At 55.9% G+C, this 22,186-nt stretch overlaps 1 protein-coding gene across 1 annotated transcript; it reads right to left on the bottom strand.

Moving 5' to 3' along the window:
* Positions 1 to 1,244: 1,244 nt before the first annotated feature.
* LOC133359258 (phospholipase A-2-activating protein-like) lies at positions 1,245 to 21,279 on the bottom strand. The gene is made up of 13 exons (XM_061577736.1): positions 21,023 to 21,279; positions 16,522 to 16,864; positions 15,466 to 15,586; positions 14,016 to 14,186; positions 13,297 to 13,432; positions 11,882 to 12,051; positions 10,962 to 11,131; positions 9,406 to 9,628; positions 8,424 to 8,516; positions 7,781 to 7,897; positions 6,668 to 6,835; positions 4,410 to 4,687; positions 1,245 to 3,713 (listed from the first exon to the last, which is right to left on the bottom strand). Exons 1-13 carry the CDS (start codon positions 21,169 to 21,171, stop codon positions 3,375 to 3,377), a joined length of 2,478 nt encoding a protein of 825 aa, XP_061433720.1. The 5' UTR covers positions 21,172 to 21,279; the 3' UTR covers positions 1,245 to 3,374.
* Positions 21,280 to 22,186: the final 907 nt, after the last annotated feature.

Raw genomic sequence — 22,186 nt, 5'->3', positions numbered from 1 at the left:
ATGGCTCTCTGCGCGAGTCTATGGCTCTCTGCGCGAGTCTATGGCTCTCTGCGGGAGTCTATGACTCTCTGGGCGAGTCTGTGACTCTCTGCGCGAGTCTGTGGCTCTCTGCGCGAGTCTGTGGCTCTCTGCGCGAGTCTATGGCTCTCTGCGCGAGTCTATGGCTCTCTGCGCGAGTCTATGGCTCTCTGGGCGAGTCTATGGCTCTCTGGGCGAGTCTGTGGCTCTCTGGGCGAGTCTGTGGCTCTCTGGGTGAGTGTGTACGGTTGAACTTCTTTTGCACCGTACGTAGCCAACAGTGCTAAATTGGAGGTGCGGTGGGGGGGGGGGCTTGACAACAAACAAGGCAGTTCAAACTAAATGAGTTTTTTTTTTAAATCGAGATCGATTTTAAAAGCGCGTAGCTCCCAGCGGCTTCCTCAATGAATTATTTTGACAGGTTCATCGAATTGTTCAAAAGTTTCAGACTTAACCGTATTGATCAAGCCCATTGCACCACAAACCTGGTTAATGTGCCTGTTAAAAAACGGACCGATCGCTTTCCTTGAACAATTCTGCTCTTTGTAGCATGGACGGGGTTCGTGATTTGTGTGTGTGCCGTCAAATAAAGATGGCCTCTGATTTCACCACTCGCTCACTTCTCGACTCGCTAACCTCTAAGCTAAACTGTTACTGGTAGGAACCTCCTGGTTACACCAGCCCACAGGGGATTATTGTGTCCGTCGTGCAGGGAGGGGCTGGGTGGGGAGGGTGGGGCTGGGTAGGGGCAGGGTGGGCTGGGTAGGGAGGGGCTGGGTGGGGACGGTGGGAGGGGTGGGGCTGGGTGGGGAGGGGCTGGTCACCCCGTGGTGCCCTTATAAAACTCAACGTTTAACCTACTCACGCCGGCTTGAGATGCGGGGGGCAGGGGGGGGGAGCAAGTGAAACAAAAAGCAGTTTTAGTTTGTCAAACTAGATGATGATTTTAAAAGTGCACAGGTCCTAATGGTTTCCTGATATCCAAAGAGCGTTCCAGACGGCCACAGAAGCGGCGTGTCTGAAAGTGCCGCGCTATGGTGCGGCCGTGGTTAGCGCCCCCCGCCGTGTTTGCGAGAGTTTGGCGTGACGATGGCTTACATGAGAATGGTCACTCGATTATCATCTTCGGCTGAGGCAACGTTGGAAAGGTCCCGCACTAAAAAAAAAACCTCGCGGCACGCTGTGGAGTTTAAAACAAAAAACAAAAAACCCCCCGTAAAGTTCAATTAATTTTATTTTTTTCCAACCATTTTGGGGGCGAGAAATCTTTAAAACCAATCTCGCTCACAGTCTCGCGCACAAATCCAATATACATTGTACAGGGAAACCCACCGGGGCAATTTCAATGTACAGGTGCACGGAGGGTGTAAAGGTGAGGCAGTATTATACATCTCGTCTTTGGCGTGGGGAGTGAGGAGGGCGTAGTCGGTTGTCGCAGGCTCACCTCCCCAACACACAGCTGGTGACTGCTGAGCGAGTAACCAGTTGGGGGGTACGTTTCGTTGATGTGACAAATCTCCTACGATTGGCCGTGTTGGGTGGCGAGTTAATGACACGTGTCGCTTACATCATCATACGCAATGGCGGAGGAGCCAGGATTTTCAAGTAGAGGAGGGGGGGGCAACCCCTCCAGCAATGAAAAATGATAGAAGTTGTTAGTAAGGACGTGTTGGTAAGTAAGGAGTTGTTAGTAAGTAAGGAGGTCGAATTGGAACCGCGTGGTGTGATCAGCATCGCGCTCGCTGAAGGTGAATGCCTTCAGGGAAGTCGTGTCCTTTCGATTTAAAGCTTTCGTGACTGCAGGGATTCATCTTCTTGGTTCTTTCGGTAAAGTCACGTAGAAGGGAAGTAATAAAATAATAAAAATAAAACAACGAAATAATTCTGTCGACAGACCTGTTCTCCACCTGAAGACGGCTGCTTGCGTTGTGGCCGAAACGTCGTGAGAATTATTTTGTTATGTTTTATTTTTATTATTTTATTACTTCCCTTCTACGTGACTTTACCGAAAGAACCAAGAAGACAATTTTTTTTACTTTACCATTAGTAAGGTCCCTGTATACGCAACTGCGCACAATTCTGTGAGTCGCTTATAACTGCTTTGCCGTTACTTGTTGCCAATTATGGACTCAGACTATTGTCCTATCAGCTCATCGAGTCCCTGGCACGTAGTAATATACTACACAGTGGCAGTGCGGGTCGCAAAATGCCAATTTATTACTAATAAACCCCAATGATCCGATCGAAATGAGGGATTTCGATGGGATCATTGGGGGGGCACGTGCCACCCCCCCCCCCCCCCCCCCCCACGTGTGTGCAGGGGGAGTGGTGGTGCAGCGGTTAGCGCTACGCTGCGTTACAAAACCAGCTACCAGAGTTCGATTCTCGGTTGCGGCCAACATCAGTGACGATTATCTGAACCGGTCCTGGGCCTCCCCTAGGTCGACTCGGCCTCAAATGAGTACCTGGTGCGGCGTGTAGTAAACATCGCCACTGGGGGAGACAGGCGGCCGTGCGTGGTGCTGGCCACCCACCCCCTCGCTAACAGTACTTGCCCCAACAGTCTGGAAAGGCTATACAGGGGATCTTTATCTTTGTGTGTGCAGTTGTCTTTAAATTTGACCAAGTTGGCACGGTAAGCTGGTGCAGTTGCCAGCCATCTCCTGCCAGCGGCAGCGAGCCTTCGACGCTTCACGTGGCGGCCTTGAAAGTGCACCTAGCCTGGCGCAGGCGCCGCGGGGGGCGCCAACGTCACTCGGTGGCAAACGGCACCCGTTGTCGTCACTTAACCAGGAGACTAAAAGATAAAACCCCGCGGCGACTCGCGGCGTTACCCAAACTTTGGTGACCTTCTGAGTCCACCACAATCTCCGTGTCGCCCCCCCCCCCCTCCACGCACGCCCTGTCGTGCGTCGTCGTTGTCGTCCACCCCACGCGCCCAATCCCAACGCTCGCGTGGGGCCCGCAAGGTGGCCGCAAGGTGGCCGCACGCGCTCTCCTCCGATCAGTGCGGTTTGGCGACTTGCGGCGTCAAGGAAGTTGTACGCGTGTCCGCTGAACGACACGCAAGCAGTGTCTCCCCCCCCTTTGTCCCACTGAACTCCCCCCCCCCCTTGTCCCACTGAACTACCCCACGTCTCACTAAACTTCCGCGGTGTCCCACTGTACCCCACCCTCCACGTGCCTCACCGGGTGCCCCGTCCCCCCCCACCGCCGCCGTTCTTCAACAATCCCCCCACTCTGTGGCCTCCACGTCCTGGACTCGCAAAACCATTTTGTCCGACACGTTTAAGCTTTCTTCGCACCGTACGTGACCGCCCACCCCGCCGCCCACCACCCTAAGCGACCCGCGCCCATCACAGGAAGGCCAGCAGCGAGCGCGCGCACTCGGTGAGCTTTGCCGGCGCCCCCGGCAGGCCGGCGCACCGCTCGGCGTGGGCCCTCACCCCCAGCGCGTCGCTCAGCCTGCGGGCGGCGTCGCCGTCGCCGGCGCGGCCGCGGCGTAGCACCAGCGTGGCGACGCACACGAGCAGCCGGAACGACGCCTCGGGGTCCGGTCGCCGCTCCAGCAGCGCCACGGCCGCCGACAGCAGTTGGGTCATGGCCTCGTCGTCGTCGCCGTTTGGGGACGACGCGGAGGAGGACGACTCGTTGTGGAGGACGGCGTAGTTGAGCAGCAGCGTGGCCAGCGCGACCTGCAGACGCGCGGAGTGGGGTGGTGACACGGGGAGGAGATGTGGGGAGGGACACGCCGAGGAGATGTGGGGAGGGGACATGCGGGGAGACGCGCGCAGGGACACGCGTGGGGACATGGGGACGAAGGTCAATGGGGGCATGGGGAGACAAGGACACACAGACTCAGTGTTAGGCCTACAGCCTCCGTGCTAGAGCTATAAGCTCAGTGCCATAGCCTCAGTGCTAGCCATAGTCTCAATGCCATAGTCTCAGTGCTAGAGCCGTAATCTAAGCCATAGCCTCAGTGCCATAAGCTCAGTGCTAGAGCCATAGTCTCAGTGCCATAGCCTCAGTGCCATAAGCTCAGTGCTAGAGCCATAGTCTCAGTGCTAGAGCCATAATCTGAGTCATAGCCTCAGTGCCATAAGCTCAGTGCCATAGTCTCTGCTAGAGCCATAATCTGAGCCATAGCCTCAGTGCCGTAAGCTCAGTGTCATAATCTCTGCTCGAGCCATAATCTGAGCCATAGCCTCAGTGCCATAAGCTCAGTGCTAGAGCCATAGTCTCAGTGCTAGAGCCATATTCTGAGCCATAGCCTCAGTGCCGTACGCTCAGTGCTAGTGCCATAGTCTCAATGCTGGAGCCGTAATCTGTGTGCCACAGTCTCGGTGCCATAGTGCTAAAGATTCGGTGCCAGCGCTGTCGGGACCGGGCACCTGCACGTTGCGGTTGTCGGAGCCGACGAGCTCCAGCGCCCCCTCCACCACCAGCGAGCGCCGCTCCCGCATGAGCCGACGGCCGGGCTCGCGGCTGCAGGCGTTGCAGAGCGCTCGCAGCGCCAGCATCGGGGCGGCGGCGCCGGCTCCGGGCGCCGAGGTGAGCGCCAGGAGGCGGGAGAGCTGCGCCGGGCCGCAGGCGGCGCCCAGGAAGTGCTTGTTGGGGACGTCGAGGCGCAGGCAGAGGCGCAGGATGTCCAGCGCGGGGAAGAGAAACTCTGGGGGGGTGAGACACGGGGGGGGGGGGGGAGGGGGGGGTCACGGACACATGTAACGTGTTGTGTATGATGAACTTCTTTCGCACCGTACGTGGCGGCCGACCGTGCTAATCGGAGGGGCGGGGGGGGGGAAGGATGGAGTTTGCGTGTCTCTCTCATCATCATCACGATGGCTAGGAGATGTTGACTTCCTAAAAACATAGTTGAGTAGTTTTTGGATGTACGTTGAACTTCTTTCGCACCGTACGTGGCCGACCGTGCTAAAACGGAGGTGCGAGGGGAAAGGACAACAAACTATGGGTCTCTGTGCGAGTCTGTGCGTCTTTGTGTGAGTCTGTGGGTCTCTGTGTGAGTCTATGGGTCTCTGTGTGAGTCTGTGCGTCTCTGCTGTGTGAGTCTATGGGTCTCTGTGTGAGTCTGTGGGTCTCTGTGTGAGTCTGTGGGTCTCTGTGTGAGTCTGTGGGTCTGTGTGTGAGTCTGTGGGTCTCTGTGTGAGTATATGGGTCTCTGTGTGAGTTTGTGAGTCTCTGCTGTGTGAGTCTGTGGGTCTCTGCTGTGTGAGTCTGTGGGTCTCTGCTGTGTGAGTCTATGGGTCTCTGTGTGAGTCTGTGGGTCTCTGCCGTGTGAGTCTATGGGTCTCTGCCATGTGAGTCTATGGGTCTCTGCCGTGTAAGTCTATGGGTCTCTGCTGTGTGAGTCTATGGGTCTCTGTGTGAGTCTATGGGTCTCTGCCGTGTGAGTCTATGGGTCTCTGCCGTGTAAGTCTATGGGTCTCTGCTGTGTGAGTCTATGGGTCTCTGCAGTGTGAGTCTATAGGTCTCTGCAGTGTGAGTCTATGGGTCTCTGCAGTGTGAGTCTATGGGTCTCTGCCGTGTAAGTCTATGGGTCTCTGTGTGAGTCTACGGGTCTCTGCCGTGTGAGTCTATGGGTCTCTGCTGTGTGAGTCTGTGGGTCTCTGCCGTGTGAGTCTAAGGGTCTCTGCCGTGTGAGTCTACGGGTCTCTGCTGTGTGAGTCTACGGGTCTCTGCCGTGTGAGTCTATGGGTCTCTGCTGTGTGAGTCTATGGGTCTCTGCAGTGTGAGTCTATAGGTCTCTGCAGTGTGAGTCTATGGGTCTCTGCAGTGTGAGTCTATGGGTCTCTGCCGTGTAAGTCTATGGGTCTCTGTGTGAGTCTACGGGTCTCTGCCGTGTGAGTCTATGGGTCTCTGCTGTGTGAGTCTGTGGGTCTCTGCCGTGTGAGTCTAAGGGTCTCTGCTGTGTGAGTCTGTGGGTCTCTGCCGTGTGAGTCTAAGGGTCTCTGCCGTGTGAGTCTACGGGTCTCTGCTGTGTGAGTCTACGGGTCTCTGCTGTGTGAGTCTATGTTGAACTTCTTTCGCACTGTATGTAGCCATCTGTTCTAATCAAAGCTGTCCGATTTAATTAGTTAATGACCATTGGGGCTGTACCATTCCCTGTGTGAATGAATGAGCGTTTGGCTGTACAACGCCCTGTGTGAGCGAGTGAATTAACGAATGAATGATCTGATAATTGTTTTTTTACCCTTTTATCTGGCAACAAAACTGACACCTTTTTTACGAGGAGTCATGTTTGCATTTACCACAATACCTGCAGTCATAATGCAAACAACAAAAAAACATAACTCTGATAATGTATGCACTGTCCTTGAAGTTGATTGGTCCACACCCGAGATAGCTTTCCTTAGAGCCTAGTCTCACATGGGTTGGAGAGCTTGGGGTAAGCATTGACACCATTGGTACCTCATTTGCCAGTAAAAAATATGATAATTGTTTTTTTACCATTTTATCCGGCAACAAAACTGACACATTTTTTTTTGTGAATGAATGATCGTTTGGCTGTACAACGCCCTGTGCGAGCGAGTGAATTAACGAATGATCGTTTGGCTGTACCACTACCTGTGTGTGTGTGTGCGAGAGACTGAGCGGGCGAGCGGTGAGTGAACGAACGATCATTGGGCCGTACCATCTGGCCAGCTCAGCACGAGCTCCAGGGCTTCGAGCTGAGACGTTGTGATCGTCTCCCCCGCCTCCGGCCTAGTGGCGCAGTCGGCCAGGGTCTGCAGGGCCTGCAGGTCGCCGTCGGACGCACGCAGAGTCTCCGCCACCTGCTTGTTGAGGTCGCTGATCTTGGCTGTCGACAAACACAAAGATCCCCCCCCCGCGTAGCCTTGACGGACCGTTGGGACAAGTGCTTGCGAGCGAGTAGGGCCTGTGAAGGCCGACACGGCACACAAAGGGGGTGGGGGGTGGCCAGCACCACGCCCGACCGCCTTTGTCTACCCGGTGGCGATGTTTACTACACACCGCACCAGGGGAGGCCCAGGACCGGTTCAGATAATCGTCACCAGTGTTGGCCGTGAGCGGAAATCGAACTTGGGTCTCCGGGTTCGTAGCGCAGCGCGTTAACTGCTACACCACCGCTCCAAAGACAAAGATCCCCCGTGTAGCCTTAACAGACTGTTGGGCCAAGTGCTGTTAGCGACCGCCTATATGAAGGCCGTAACGTTACATAAAGGGGTGGGTGGCCAGCACCACGCCCGACCGCCTTTGTCTCCCCGGTGGCGATGTCTACTACACACCGCACCAGGTACTAATTTGAGGCTGAGTCGACCTTGGGGAAGCCCAGGACCGGTTCAGACAATCGTCACTGGTGGTGTTGGCCGTGAGCGGGAATCGAACCCGGGTCGCCGGGTTTGTAGCGCAGCGTAGCGCTAACCGCTACCACACCACCGCTCCCCACACACACACACCTACACACACACACGCACGCACACACACACACCTACACACGCACGCACACACACACACCTACACACCTACACACACACCTACACACCTACACACACATCTACACACACACGCACGCACACACACACACACCTACACCTACACACACACCTACACACACACCTACACACACACACACACCTACACACACACCTACACACACACACACACCTACACACACACGCACACACACCTACACACACACGCACACACACCTACACACACACCTACACACACACCTACACACACACACGCGCGTGCTGACCGCGGCTGGGATTCGAACTCTCACCCACAATGGCGGAGGCGTTGGCCTGGTCAAAGGTCACGACCTTGGTCTGCGGGAAGAACGCGCTGGAGACGGCGGTGGCGGCGTCCGGCTTGGCACCGCTCAAGTACGCACCACCTCCTGCAAAAGACAAAGGTTCCCCACCGCGTAGCCTTCACACCTGATGGGGCAAGTGCCGTTCGGCGAGTAGCAGCGGCGCCAATGAAGACCCAGGACCGGTTCAGATAATCGCCATCGCTGGTGTCTGTGGCGGTGGGCAGGGAAATGGAGACTCGGGTGACCGGGTTAGTAGCGCAGCACGCTGACCGCTGCTCACACGTCAACCGCGGGCTCACTGTGCCGTGTTACCTGTGAACGGGTCGCGTGTGTCGCGTTACCCGTGAAAGTGTCACTTTAACTGTCAAAGTGTCACGTTAACCGTGAAAGTGTCACGTTACCCGTTACCGTGACGTGTCACCCGTTAACGTGTCGTGGAACCCACGACCGTATCGCGTCGCCCGTGAACGTGTCGTGTTACCTGTGAATGGGTCGCGTGTGTCACGTTACCCGTGATCGTGTCACGTTACCCGTGATCGTGTCATGTTACCCGTGATCGTGTCACGTTACCCGTGATCGTGTCACATCGCCCGTGAACGTGACGTGTTACCTGTGAATGGGTCCCGTTGGTTGGGTGCGGTGGCTTGTGAACCGGGGGTGCCGTGGGGGGCGGAGCCAACACCTGGAATGTAGCGCCCTCCTCCTGCACACGCGACACAAAAGACAAAGATCCCCCGGACAGCCTCTAACAGACCCGCTTGAGCAAGTGCTGTCGGCAAGTAGCACCTATGATAGTCGGCACGGCGACCTGGCCACAGATGACAGCTCAACGAAGTGGCTTATCATCATCATCATCACGTGAAAGTTTATAGCAGCCAAAATACTCTAAACGCGTGACGTTGATTCTAAATTTGGAGGGAAAAACCGGAGGACCCGTAAAAAAATCCATGCGATCACGGGGAGAAAGAGAGACACCACAAACTCCAAATATACAGCAGGTGTCAGAGTCGGGAATTAACCTACAACCTCCTGCACACCAGGCGAGGTAGTTAACATCTCATAGCCACCATGATGATGATGATGAGAGACACCACAAACTCCAAAAATACAGCAGGTGTCAGAGTCGGGAATTAATCTACAACCTCCTGTATACCAGGCGAGGTAGTTAACATCTCATAGCCACCATGATGATGATGATGAGAGAGATAGACACCGCAAACTCCAAATATACAGCAGTTGTCAGGGTCGGGAATGAACTTACAACCTCCTGCACACCAGGCGAGGTAGTTAACATCTCGCCAGCGTGGCACCCTTCCATATTATTTTAGTTGCACCGCGTATTGGGTTTAGAGGAAGACATTCTAACAGTGATAGTAATGGAGCAGCAGCAGCAGCAGCGAAAAAGACCCAAAACAAAGTAAGGACAAGCACCCGCCGGTGAAGAGGTTCTCCTGGCCACCAATGATAGTGCAACAAAAACGGCTTATTCACCACGCGGAGATTTACAGCAGCCAAAGCACAATCTCAATCATCTCAGTGCGGCAGCGTCACCGAATAATTTTGATTTTTTTCAAGTCAGGGCAGGCGCCCACCGGTGAAGGGGTCCGCCTGTCCGGCGCCGGCGCCGCCGCCCAGCGTGGCGCCGCGCGTGTTCTCCACGATGAAGTTGGCGACCTGGTCGAGGAAGAGGGACGACAGGTCGTGGCGACCCAGGAAGGCGTTGGCCGCCGCCCACGGGTCCTCGCTCACGTTGTACGGCAGCTTCAGCGGCCGCCCGCCCTCGTTGAGGTCCACGGAGAAGACGTAGTCGTACTCCTGTTGTGTCCGACAGCAGGGCGGGCGGGCGGGCGGGTGAGCGGGCGGGTGAGCGTGCGGGTGAGCGTGCGGGTGGCACGGGCGAGAGATGAGATGGGCTCAGAGGTCGCAAACGGGTTTTGATTCCATACCCGTACCCGGCCGTACCCGGCCGGGTATCGGGTACGGGTATCGGGTACCCGATTGCGACCTCTGGGATGAAGCCACGTTGCAGGCACGGGTGGGTTGATTCTAGGAACTTGAATTGTCAGAAGAGACAAGACGTTGGGAAATGAGTGACAAACAGTTACTCACCAGTGACTCACGGTCTACCCGTACCCGTACCCGGCCGCACCAGGGTCGCAAACGGATACCCGGCTACCCGTACCCGGCCAGGTACGGGTAGCCGGGTATCGGGTAGGGTACGGGTATCGGGTACCCGGTTGCGACCTCTGGATGGGCTGATGAGTGTGCGAGTGAGTGAGTGAGCGGGTGACCGAGTGTGTGTATGTGTAAGCGGGGTTTAGTAGCGTAGCGGTGGGCGCGCTGGGCTACAAACCTGGCAACCCGGGTTCGATTCCCGCTCGCGGCCAACACCACCAGTGACGATTATCTGAACCGGTCCTGGGCCTCCCCTAGGTCGGCTCAGCCTCAAATGAGTACCCGGTGCGACGTGTAGTAAACATCGCCACTGGGGAGACAAAGGCGGCCGGGCGTGGTGCTGGCCACCCACCCCCTCGTGTACCGTGCCCGCCTTTATAGGTGCTCGCTAACAGCACTTGCCCCTACAGTTTGTCAAGGCTACACGGGGGATCTTTGTTTTCTTTGTATGTGTGGGGAGCGGTAGCGCAGCGGTTAGCGCTACGCTGCGCTACGAACCCACCGACCCGAGCTCAATTCCCGCTCACAGCCAATACCCAGTGACGATTATCTGAACCGGTCCTGGGCCTCCCCTAGGTCGACTCAGCCTCAAATGAGTTCCCGGTGCGATGTGTAGTAAACATCGCCAATGGGGCCTGGTTGCTGGCCACCCACCCCTCCCGTGCGCCACAGCGCCGGCCTCCACAGCTGCTGCTACTCGCCAACAGCACTTGCCCCAACGGTCCGTTACAAGGCTACGCACGGGGTGGGGATCTTTGTCTCTGTGCGTGCGTGCGGTGTGCGTGCGTGCGTGTGTGCGTGTGTACGTGCGGTGTGCATGTGTGCGTGTGTGTGTGCGTGTGTGTGTGTGCGTGTGTGTGCGTGTGTGCGTGTGTGCTTGTGTGCGTGCGTGTGTACGTGCGTGTGTACGTGTGTGTGTGCGTGTGTGCGTGCGTGCGTGTGTGTGTGTGCGTGCGTGCGGTGTGTGCGTCACCTTGCCCTCGTACATGACCCTCCCCGAGGTCTGCTGCGTGGCCCCCGAGGAGCCCACGACGTCGCCGATCTTGATCCAGCGGCCGCCGTCACCGCCGATCGCCGCGCTCCACTGGTAGGCCTCGACCCGGCCCTCCTCGCGGATCAGGCGAGTCTGCCCGTCTCTCGTGCCTCGATCGCACACACCGGTGCAAACGCAACAAGAGACTCAACTATTTTTATTGCACCACTGAGCCATCGGGAATGATCGCTCATCGTCGTCATCGTGTGGAAATTTCTAGCAGCGGGCCAACTAAAGATGCATGGACACCCGCAGAGACACACAGAGGCCTGTAGAACGACAGACCCCCGGGAGATGCAAAGACCCATAGAGACCCATAGACATACACACAGACCCCATAGACTACATTAAACTAAAAAATAAAACATAACAAAATAATTCCCACGACGTTTCGGCCACAACGCAAGCAGCCGTCCTCAGGTGAAGACCAGGTCTGTCGGGGAGACGCTGTCGTGATAATTATTTTATTATGTTTTATTTTCATTATTTTATTGTTTCCCTTCTACGTGACTTTACCGAAAGAACCAAGAAGATGAATCCCTGCAGTCACGAAAGCTTTAAATCGAAATTTAAATTAAACTATTTAAATTTTACAGGTAAAGCCCGCTTATCTATAACGGCTTTTTTTCAGAAGCGACCTGGCCCATCACGAATGATAGCTCAACGAAGTGACGGCTTACCATCACCGCGTGCGCACATTCATTGCAGCGGCGAAACTCTCTAAACGCGTGACGTCGATTCTAAATGTGGAGGGGAAAACCCTCCTGGCTCTGTCCCCAGGAAATACATGGGGGTTGGTGGCGGGGGGGCACGGGGGGGGCGGCTCAGCCCCCCCCTCCCCGCCCCCCCACCCTCCTTACCGGGCTCGTCGAGGTGCTCGCGCCCGGGCAGCTCGCTGCTGCCGATGTCGCCGAGGTCGCCGGTCTTGGGGTCGATGGCGCTGCCCGCCAGCTCTTCCTCGAGCGCGCGCTGCTCGCTGGCTGGCGCCGCTCGCTCCTCGCTCTCCGTGAACACGTGCACGCGCCCGTCGCTGTTGGCGCCGGCGAACCGACGGGCAAAGACACAATACGTGAAGAAACGGCGCTCGGGTCGGCCTGGGCGGTGACGTGGCCCAGCGCGGCGCTGACGCGGCTCGTCGCAGAAGCGTTCGCCATTTAAAATCGGGCGCCACGGTGGCTCGGGAATGTTAACTCCCTCGCTCGGTACGCAGGAGGTCGTCGTGGGTTCGATCCCGACCCTGACGACGCCTGCTGCTGCTGCATATTTGGAGTTTGCGTGTCTCTGTCATCATCATCACGGTGGCTAGGAGATGTTAACTACCTCGCCTGGTCTACAGGAGGTCGTGGGTTCGATCCCGACCCTGACGTCTGCGTGTCTCTCTCTCTCATCATCATCACGGTGGCTCGGAGATGTTAACGACCTCGCCCGGTACGCAGGAGGTCGTCGTGGGTTCGATCCCGACCCAGACGACGCCTGCTGCTGTGTATTTGGAGTTTGCGGTGTCTGTCTCTCGCTCTCTCCCCCTGTGGTCACGTGGAATTTTTCTCCGGGTCCTCCCGGTTTTCCCCCTCCGTTATTCAGAATCAACGTCAACACGTTTATAGATTATTTGGCTGCTCTAAATTTCAAACGACGATTAGCCACTTGGTTGAGCTATCATTTGTGATGGTCAGGGTCGTTTCTAAAAAATTAACCCGTAAAAACAAAGTTTTTCACTATAAATCCTTTATATGCGTGGCATCGGTTTTATTTTATTATTCATTTCTGTTTTTCTTGAGTAAGAGTTTCATTTTTATAACATTGGTATTTTAAATTAAATATGACATTTTTTTTTTCCTAAAAAGTGAAACATTTTTGACATTTTTTTTTCACGAAAATAAATTGTCACGCACAACGAGTCTGTGTGCAAAATGTCAGCTCGATTGGATCACGGGAAGTGGGTTAAAAAACGACCGAAAGATTTGCACGGTCGTAAGCGCGCAAGCAAGCAAGCGAACGTAATATAAAGGATTTAAAAAAAGCTATGAAGTTCAGTGGGGCCTTACCTGGTCAAATAAAAAAAATAGCATCGTATTAATTCTAGATTTTAAGCTTTCGTGACTGCAAGGATTCATACTCTTAGTTCTTTCGGTAAACGTTTTTACCTACGTGACTTTACCGAAAGAACCGAGAGCACGAATAGTATCGTAGTAGAATCTTACGGCCGCCCTGGTGAATACTCGAGGTCACCGGTTCAACTCCCCCGATGTGCGTGCGTGGACGTGCGTGGACGTGCCTGGTGGCGGCCACGATGTCGCCGTTGGGCAGAGCGCAAACGCTCCACACGGACTGGGCCGGTAGGCGCACTGTCTGAACGCACTCCTCGCCGCGCCACACGCGGACCGTGCGGTCCTCTCCTCCCGTCACGAACCCTGCACGCACGCACACGCACGCGTGGATTAACGCACACGCAGTTACAAACGCACGCACGCACGCGCATGCACGCGGGTTAACATACGCACGGTTACGCACGCTCGAGTGTACTGTGCGGTCCTCTCGTCCCGTCACGAACCTTGCACGCACATACACGCGTGCACATACACGCGTGCACATACACGCGTGCACATACACGCGTGCACATACACGCGTGCACACCGTCTCTCCCCGTGTCTCCCCCCCCCCTCCGTCTCCCCCTGTGCGTATCTGACCCCCCCACCCCCGTATCTCCCCGCGTGGCCCTTGTCTGCCCGTGTGTGGTTCCCCCGTGTTTCCCCGTCCGTCCTCCGTGTCTCTCCCTGTGCGTGTCTCACCACCCCCCCCGCCCCCCCCCTGCGTATCTCTCCCCACGTGTACCTCCCCCCCCCGTCTCCCCCCGTGCACCTGCCCCCCGTCTCCCCCCGTGCATGTCTCCATCCTTGTCTGCCCGTGCACATCTCCCCCCGTGTCCCCCCCCCACCCCCCCGTGTCCCCCCCCCCCACCCCCCCGTGTCCCCCCACCGCGTGTCCCCCACCCACCGGAGGTGTTGGGCAGCAGGCAGATGGAGTAGACGTAGTTGGTGTGAGCGTAGAGCGTCGAGAGGCAGGGCCCCGCCAGCGCCCAGCGCCGCACGCTGCTGTCGTTGCTGCACGACAGGAACTCCTCGCCGCCGCCCAGAACCACGAGGCCCCTCACGCAATCCTCGTGGCCTTGAGTTTTTGGCGAGACACAACGCGGGCGGCGACGACGACAGAGGGCGGTCTACTAAGCGCGTAAGCGGGAGGAGGCTTCTCGCCGCCAACGGGTGAGATCGCGTCAAGCGCAAACGCCGGCTGCGACTGCCGGCGAAACGTCGCGCCGGGAACCGTAAATGTTGCGGTGGCTTTGACCCTCCAGCACGCAACCGGTGTGTGTGCTGTACGAGTAACGGATTGGCCACGCTTTATTCACGCGACACAAAACTCCCTCACTCGTTGGCCGTGTCAGGTGGTGGTGGCGCGTTTAACGACACGTTCATATTCTTGGTTCTTTCGGTAAAGTCACGTGACTTTACCGACTTTACCGAAAGAACCAAGAAGATGAATCCCTGCAGTCACGAAAGCTTTACATCGAGACACGTTCATATTCACGCGATCTACACCCAGCAACAAGATCCACTGTGAACGACGCAGACAAAAGCTTCCAATCGCGTAGCCCCTCTCACAGACCGTTGGGGCGAGTTGCACTTGGCGAGTAGCAGCAGCAGCAGCGGCGGCTGTGAAGGCCGGCACTGTGGCACACACGAGGGGGTGGGGGTTGTGGCCCACACCACCTTTGTCTCCCCGGTGGCGATGTTTTACTACGCACCGCACCAGGTACTCATTCGCGGCCGAGTCGACCTAGGGGAGGCCCAGGACCGGTTCGGATATTACCCGCGTTAACGGTGTAAATCGCGGCCAGGAATCGAACTCACGTGGCCGGGTTGTTGTTATCCTGATCGTTGTTAGATGGATTGTAATCGGTGGTTTTTTCAAATGGATGACTAGCTTCAAGTTTTATGTTTGGCTTGCAATGTATGAATAATAATGGTTGTATTGCAATAAATGTATTGTAAAAGATGGATTACAATGGTTGGATTGTAACGGATGGATTGTAATATATGGACTGTAACGTATGGACTTTAACGGATGGATTTTAATGGACGGATTGTGACAGATAAATTGTGGCGGATGGACTGTCACTGATGGATTGTAACTGATGGATTGCGACGGATGGATTGCGACGTATGATTGCGACGTATGGATTGCGACGTATGGATTGTGACGTATGGATTGCGACGTATGGATTGCGACGTATGGATTGCGACGTATGGATTGCGACGGATGGATTGCGACGGATGGATTGCGACGGATGGATTGCGACGGATGGATTGCAACGTATGGACTGCGACAGATGGAATGTAGCGGATGGATGTGTCACGGATCGACGGCCGCAAGCCTCCGGCCTTACCCGTGTAGGTGACCTCACAGCGGCCTGCCTTCCACATCTTGATGGATTTGTCGGCCGAGCCGGTGAGAATGGCGCCCTGCTTGTGCAGCACGCTCACTGCCCAGACCGACGCGCCGTGCCCCTGGACGCACACGCGCGCACATGCAGGTGTGCAAAGACAAAGACCACGCCCCGCGTATAGCCTTAACGGACTGTTGGGGCAAGTGCTATTAGCGGAGCTGCACGGCACACGAGGGGGGGTGGGTGGGTGGCCAGTGCCATGCTGGCCAGCCTAGTGGCGGTGTCAACATGCCCGCACAAAGTGCTCGTGGCACCAGGACCAGTTCAGATAATCGTCGCTGGTTAGTGGCCATTAGCGGGAATTGAACCCGGATTTCCGGGTTCGTAGCGCAGCGCGCTAACCACTACACAAGACACGGCATCGTTTAAACATGCACACAAAGCACACCGATGCTAAGACACAGCATCAAGCACAGAATCACACAGACACAGAGACTCACACACGCACACAAAGACCCAAACAAACGAGACAGATCTCCCGTGTAGCCTTACCAGACTGTAGGAGCAATCGCTGTTAGCGAGCACCTATGAAGGCCGGCACGGCACTCGAGGGGGTGGGTGGCCAGCACCACGCCCGGCTGCTTTTGTCTCCCCAGTGGTGATGTTTACACATTGCACCAGCCACTCAATTCAGGCTGAGTCTACCGAGGGGAGGCCCAAGACCGGTTCAGATAATCGTCACTGGGTGTTGGCTGTGAGCGGGAATCGAACCCGGGTCGCCGGGTTCGTAGCGCAGCGCGCTAACCGCGGCACTACCGCTCCCCACAACCCAAACACACACACAAAGATGCCACTACACACACACGCAAAACATGCCACTGCACGCAAAGACACACAAGCACACGGCAGCAAGCGCACACACCACACACACACACAGCAACAACAACAAACAACAACCGCCATTCGCCACCAAGCTGCGGTGACGTCAACCACGGCGCCCGTGCCAGGCGATGCGCACTGCGAGGCGGCGCACAAAGGCGACACGCTCAGACAGACCTGCAGCGTGGTCACGCACTTGTCCCGGAGCCACACCCGCGCCGTCGCGTCCCACGACCCGCTCACGAGCACGCCCGCCAACGCCGGCACGGCGCCGCCGCCCCCGCCGTCGTCGCCGTCACCACCCACCGCCAGGCAGCACACGGTGGAGCCGTGGCCCTCGAGCCGGTAGAGCGGAACCGACGCGGGGCCGAGGGCGTCGGCCGCGAAGACGCACACGTGCCCGTCGTGGCCTCCCGTCGCCACGAGGCCCGCGGGGAAGTCGGCGGAGGGCGGCAGCGCGCACACGCACGACACGAACGCGTCGTGCGCCTTCCAGCGGGCCGCCTCGCGGAACTCGGACCTGCGCAGACGCACGCACGCGGACACACGCACACACACACGCACGCGGACACACGCGCACACACACGCGGACACACACGCGCACACACGCGGACACACGCACACACACGCACGCGGACACACACGCGCACACACGCGGACACACGCGCACACACGCGCGTGCACGTGGCGGGCAGAATAGTTGAGGACGCAAAGACACAGGGTAACACGCGCACACACACACAACGGCATCAGTAGCTGCCATCCGCCACTAAGATTATTTAGATTATTTTGGCTGATATAGATGCCCAAATGATGGGCCACTTTGAGCTATCATTTGTGGGCAGGGTCGGTGGGCTTTGCCTGGTAGGAGGGGGATGGTTTATTGTTGTATTTGGATGTGTTTTGAGTGATTTGTTTTCTTGTACTCTGCACTCCTATCATGTTTTTGTACTGTCTGTTGTCGTGACGTTCTTACCCCGTGCCCCTCCTGGTCATCTGTGAAAATCAAGAGCTTGAAAGCTCATCGGATTCCTCTGGTATAAATAATACAGATTCCGATCATGATCCTTAAGTGGCGGTGGATGTCACCCTACAGCGTTTGCGCCAGGGCTAAGGGTGCAAAAACCTTTGAGGCCGTCAAATTCGCCCCCTTGGTTTATTTCGTGTTTTGCTTTGACGCTTGAGGAACGTGCTTAAGGATTCTAGATTTGAAGCTTTCGTGACTGCAAGGATTCACCCTCTTAGTTCTTTCGGTAAAGTCACGTAGGTAAAAAAAAATGAAATTAAAATTAATAAAAACAATAAAATCACGACGTTTCGGAGGCAACACAAGCTTCACCTGAAGACGGAAGCTTGTGTTGCCTCCGAAACGTCGTGATTTTATTGTTTTTAAATCCTTTATATTAAGTTCACTTGCTTGCTTGCTTAGGACCGTGCAAATCTTTCGGTCGTTTTTTAACTCACTTCCCGTGATCCAATCGAGCTGACATTTTCCACACAGACTCGTTGTGCGTGACAATTAATGTTCGTGAAATTTTTTTTCCAAAATTTACACTTTTTAGGACAAAAATATTATATTTAATTACCAATTGCTTAATGCTGCCATGCAATCATCTGACCCATAGGTGGCAGCCATCTCAAGCCAGAGGACGAGAGGACTCTAGCCGCCACGCATGTAAAGGATTTATAGTGAAAAACTTGTTTTTACGGGTTATACTTGTTTTTAATTTTAATTAATTTTTTTTTACCTACGTGACTTTTTATTACCTACGTGCTTAAGGATCACAACGGGATCCGTCCGAACAAATTGTGCCGCCAAATCAGGGCGGTCAGCCCCCCTCGCGTTATTAGCACACGCACAGAGCGGGGTCCCCTTTCTCTTAATCCACTGCCTCCAGCGGTTGTTTGACCAAACTGGGGATCAAATCGGGGGAGCATGTACATTTGGGAGCATGGAATCGCGTAACAACAACGAATGTTGTCGCAACTGCCCTCTGCTGCTCTACAACGTGGCTCCGGGAACCGAGCCGGGCGCCATGGTGGCTAGGAGATGTTAACTCCCTCGCCTGGTGTACAGGTCGTGGGTTCGATACCGACCCTGACGCCTGCTGTATATGTGGAGTTTGCGTGTCTCTCTCTCTCTCATCATCATCACGGTGGCTAGGAGATGTTAACTCCCTTGCCTGGTATACAGGAGGTCGTGGGTTCGATCCCGACCCTGACGATGCCTGTTGTATGTTTGGGGTTTGCGTCTCTCTCTCTCCCCCCGTGGTCGCGTGGATTTTTCTACCGGGTCCTCCGTTTTTTTTCCCCTCCACATTTAGAATCGACGTCACGCGTTTAGAGTTACTTGGCCGCTGCTATAACCTACCACAGGATGATGAAGATGATAATAAGCCCACTTCGTTGAGCTATCGTTTGTGATAAAAAGGTCTGTGGGCCATACCTAGTAAAATTAAGAAAACGTGTTATAGTTTTACCTAACATTATTGGTTGCGTACAAAACACTAAAACCAACACTTAAAAAGAATCCGCGACACTTTTAAACTTCTGCGTTGCATACTTTCGATTTGATTAGCAGTTGCCAATGACAGCTTTTTTCTTCTTGGTTCTTTCGGTAAAGTCACGTAGAAGGGAAGTAATAAAAGAATACAAATAAAACATAATAAAATAATACAATAATATAATATTTTATTACTTCCCTTCTACGTGACTTTACCGAAAGAACCAAGAAGATGAATCCCTGCAGTCACGAAAGCTTTAAATCGAAAAATGACAGCTTTCACGCTCGCTCTCTCTCCGTCGAGATTAACGATCAGGTAGGCAGGTCGGTCCCAAGGTGTTCCTATGCCGTATCGGCGATTCTCGCTTAGGGGCCGTCCATAAATGACATCACGCGACGATTCAGATCATCGCAGCGATGATTCCAACTCCGCTTGCCACCTGAATGCAAAATCGCGGCAACAACGAACTAACGTCGTGATCTATTATTTCGTTCATTTTTTCTTTATACGTGACTTTACCGAAAGAACCAAAGAGTAATTCCTACAGTCACGAAAGCTTCAAATCAAGAATGTACTGACGTATAATTGGGCATCATGACGATGATGTGGCCTGGCGCAAGTGTCTGTGTGTGTTTCGGGATCGGCCTCAGTGGAGGAGGCTCGCGAAGGACGCTGCTGGGCAGTTGGAGGCAGTCGCCCTCCAACAACAACGGAGGGCGGAGGAGCGATGCTCACAACAACGAGCGGAGCGCCGGGTGGCTAAAGCACAGCAAGTTGGCACAGTAGGGGGCACAGATGGTGCATCAGCTACTCATCTCAGTCAGTCGACCCGTGGCACCTGGGTCTGCCCCGTGACCTGCCAGCGGGCATTTGACATCGTTCAGCTCGGAATGAAGAGAGGAACGTGACAACCATCATCATCAGCATCGTCTTCCTCCTCATCATCCTCGTCTTAAAGCGACGGATAAAGTGCGAACGGAACGTCACGCGGCTACTCGAATCGTCAACGCTGCGGTGGCGGCTTTAACCCTCCAACACACAACAACAAAGCCCGGTGTGGTGGTGGGGTAGTGGTCCTGGTGGTGGGGTGGTGCTGGTGGTGGTGGGGTGGTGGTGGGGTGGTGGTGCTGGTCCTGGTGCTGGTGGTGGTGTGGTGGTGGTGCTGGTGTGGTGGTGGTCCTGGTGGTGGTGTGGTGGTGCTGGTGGTGGTGGTGTGGTGGTGGTCCTGGTGCTGGTGGTGGTGCTGGTGGTGTGGTGGTGGTGGGTGGTGGTGGTGTGATGGTGTAGTGGTGCTGCTGCTGGTGGTGTGGTTCTGGTGGAGTGGTGGTGGTGTGGTGGTGGTGCTGGTGGTGGTGCTGGTAGAGTGATGGTGGTGCTGGTGTGGTGGTGCTGGTGTAGTGTGGTGCTGGTGTGGTGGTCCTGGTGCTAGTGGTGGTGCTAGTGTGGTGGTGGTGCTGGTGTGGTGGTGGTGCTAGTGGTGGTGCTAGTGGTGCTAGTGGTGCTAGTGGTGGTGCTAGTGGTGCTAGTGGTGGTGCTAGTGGTGGTGGTGGTGCTAGTGGTGCTAGTGGTGGTGCTAGTGGTGCTAGTGGTGGTGCTGCTGGTGCTGCTGGTGGTGGTGGTGCTGCTGGTGGTGGTGCTGGTGGTGCTAGTGGTGCTAGTGGTGGTGCTGGTGGTGTGGTGGTGGTGGTGCTCTATCCTCGTAACAAATTGGCGCCCATGGTTGTGTTTACGCGACACAAACCCAGCCGTGTCGGGTGGTGGCCGGTTTAACGACACACACATTGTTTAATACGCCCCCCCCCCCCCACTCAACTATGATTAACATTTGAGCGCGAAAGTCAACGACGACGCCGGCTCCGCGTGAAAGTGTTGACGTTGTTGACGACTGCGCGCCTCGCTGGCTCCCCTTCATCCAGCAGCGGAGAAGACCCTCACAAAGTCAATGGTGGTTGCGTTACGAACTCCCCCCCGCATTGAAGAAAGTTACACAACAAGGGGACGACGGTGAAGCCTCGTTAATTAAGGATAATTAAGAAGGAGTGGGGATGGAGATGGTTGCCTTGCGTATCCATCCAGCAGGTGAATAAATCACGCAAGCGACGACGAGGCCTAAGTTTCGTTATCCCCACGGGCCCTAGCGCCTTGCCTGAGCAGCGCCGCCGCCGCACACTCACCCGGGGCCCGCGGCGGGGACCCAGAGGCAGGCGGTGCGGTCGCGAGACACCGAAGCGAAACCGCCGCTCGCCGCGTTCGGCAGCGGCGTCACGCCGCGCACGTCCATGTCGTGTGCCGGGATCGAACAGCGCAGCCGGTACGAGGCCATTCTCTTCTCTTTATCTTTATTTCTCGTGAGACGACGACGATCTCCTCAGCGATGAGTCGAGGCGGCCGCTGCGTTCGGCGAGGGGACGTTCCTGTCTGGACGATGACGTCATTTGGTGGCAGCCGCGCGATGACGTCACGGACGCCGTGGTTGGGTTGGGGCTGCGAACGCGTCACGGAGGTTTCCGACGAGGCGGCACGCGGTGACGTCACGGGACGGTTGAGGTTACGCTACGATGACGTCACGGACACTTCGCAGAAGCGGCACGCGATGTCAGGTGGCCGCGCGGTGACGTCACGGACAGTTGAGGTTACGCTGCGATGACGTCACGGACACTTCGCAGAAGCGGCACGCGATGTCAGGTGGCCGCGCGGTGACGTCACGGACAGTTGAGGTTACGCTGCGATGACGTCACGGACACTTCGCAGAAGCGGCACGCGATGTCAGGTGGGCCGCGCGGTGACGTCACGGACAGTTGAGGTACGCTGCGATGACGTCACGGACACTTCGCAGAAGCGGCACGCGATGTCAGGTGGCCGCGCGGTGGCGTCACGGACAGTTGAGGTAACGCTGCGATGACGTCACGGACACTTCGCAGAAGCGGCACGCGATGTCAGGTGGCCGCGCGGTGACGTCACGGAGGCTTCGCCGAGGCTGCACGCGATGACGTCACGTACGGTTGAGGTGGCTGCGGTGACGTCACGGACGCAGAGGTGACCGCGATGATGTCACGAACGCTTCGCTGAGGTTGGGCTGCGATTACGTCACGAACGCTACGTGAGGTTGGCGCGCGAACGTCACGGACGCTTTGGGTGACGCGATGACGTCACGGACGCTTCGTGCGGCACGCGATGACGTCGCTGACGCAAATCCGATCCGTTCGGTGGCGTAGCGACGTCACGGACGCAACGCGAAAATGGCGTCGGCTCTTATTGTGACGTCAGCTTTCATTGTGACGTCACGACGCTTAGCACGCTACGTGGAGCAGTAATCGATGGGCGCGGTTTACCACGGG

Source organism: Lethenteron reissneri, chromosome 64 (genome assembly GCF_015708825.2).
Source record: "Lethenteron reissneri isolate LAM-NWPU_2019-01 chromosome 64, ASM1570882v1, whole genome shotgun sequence".
NCBI classification, from domain to species: Eukaryota; Metazoa; Chordata; class Hyperoartia; order Petromyzontiformes; family Petromyzontidae; genus Lethenteron; species Lethenteron reissneri.
Note: the sequence above shows the minus strand (reverse complement) of the source record. Positions and strands in the feature narration are given on the sequence as shown.

What these genes read in the sequence shown, in the direction of transcription:
- LOC133359258 (XM_061577736.1), bottom strand. Translation starts at nt 21,171, where the DNA reads ATGGCCTCGTACCGGCTGCGCTGTTCGATCCCGGCACACGACATGGAC. An exon ending in CTGTGAGGTCACCTACACGG is followed by an intron (nt 14,187 to 15,465) that starts GTAAGGCCGGAG and finishes CAAAAACTCAAG; the next exon opens with GCCACGAGGATTGCGTGAGG. An exon ending in GACATCGTGGCCGCCACCAG is followed by an intron (nt 12,052 to 13,296) that starts GCACGTCCACGC and finishes CGGCGCCAACAG; the next exon opens with CGACGGGCGCGTGCACGTGT.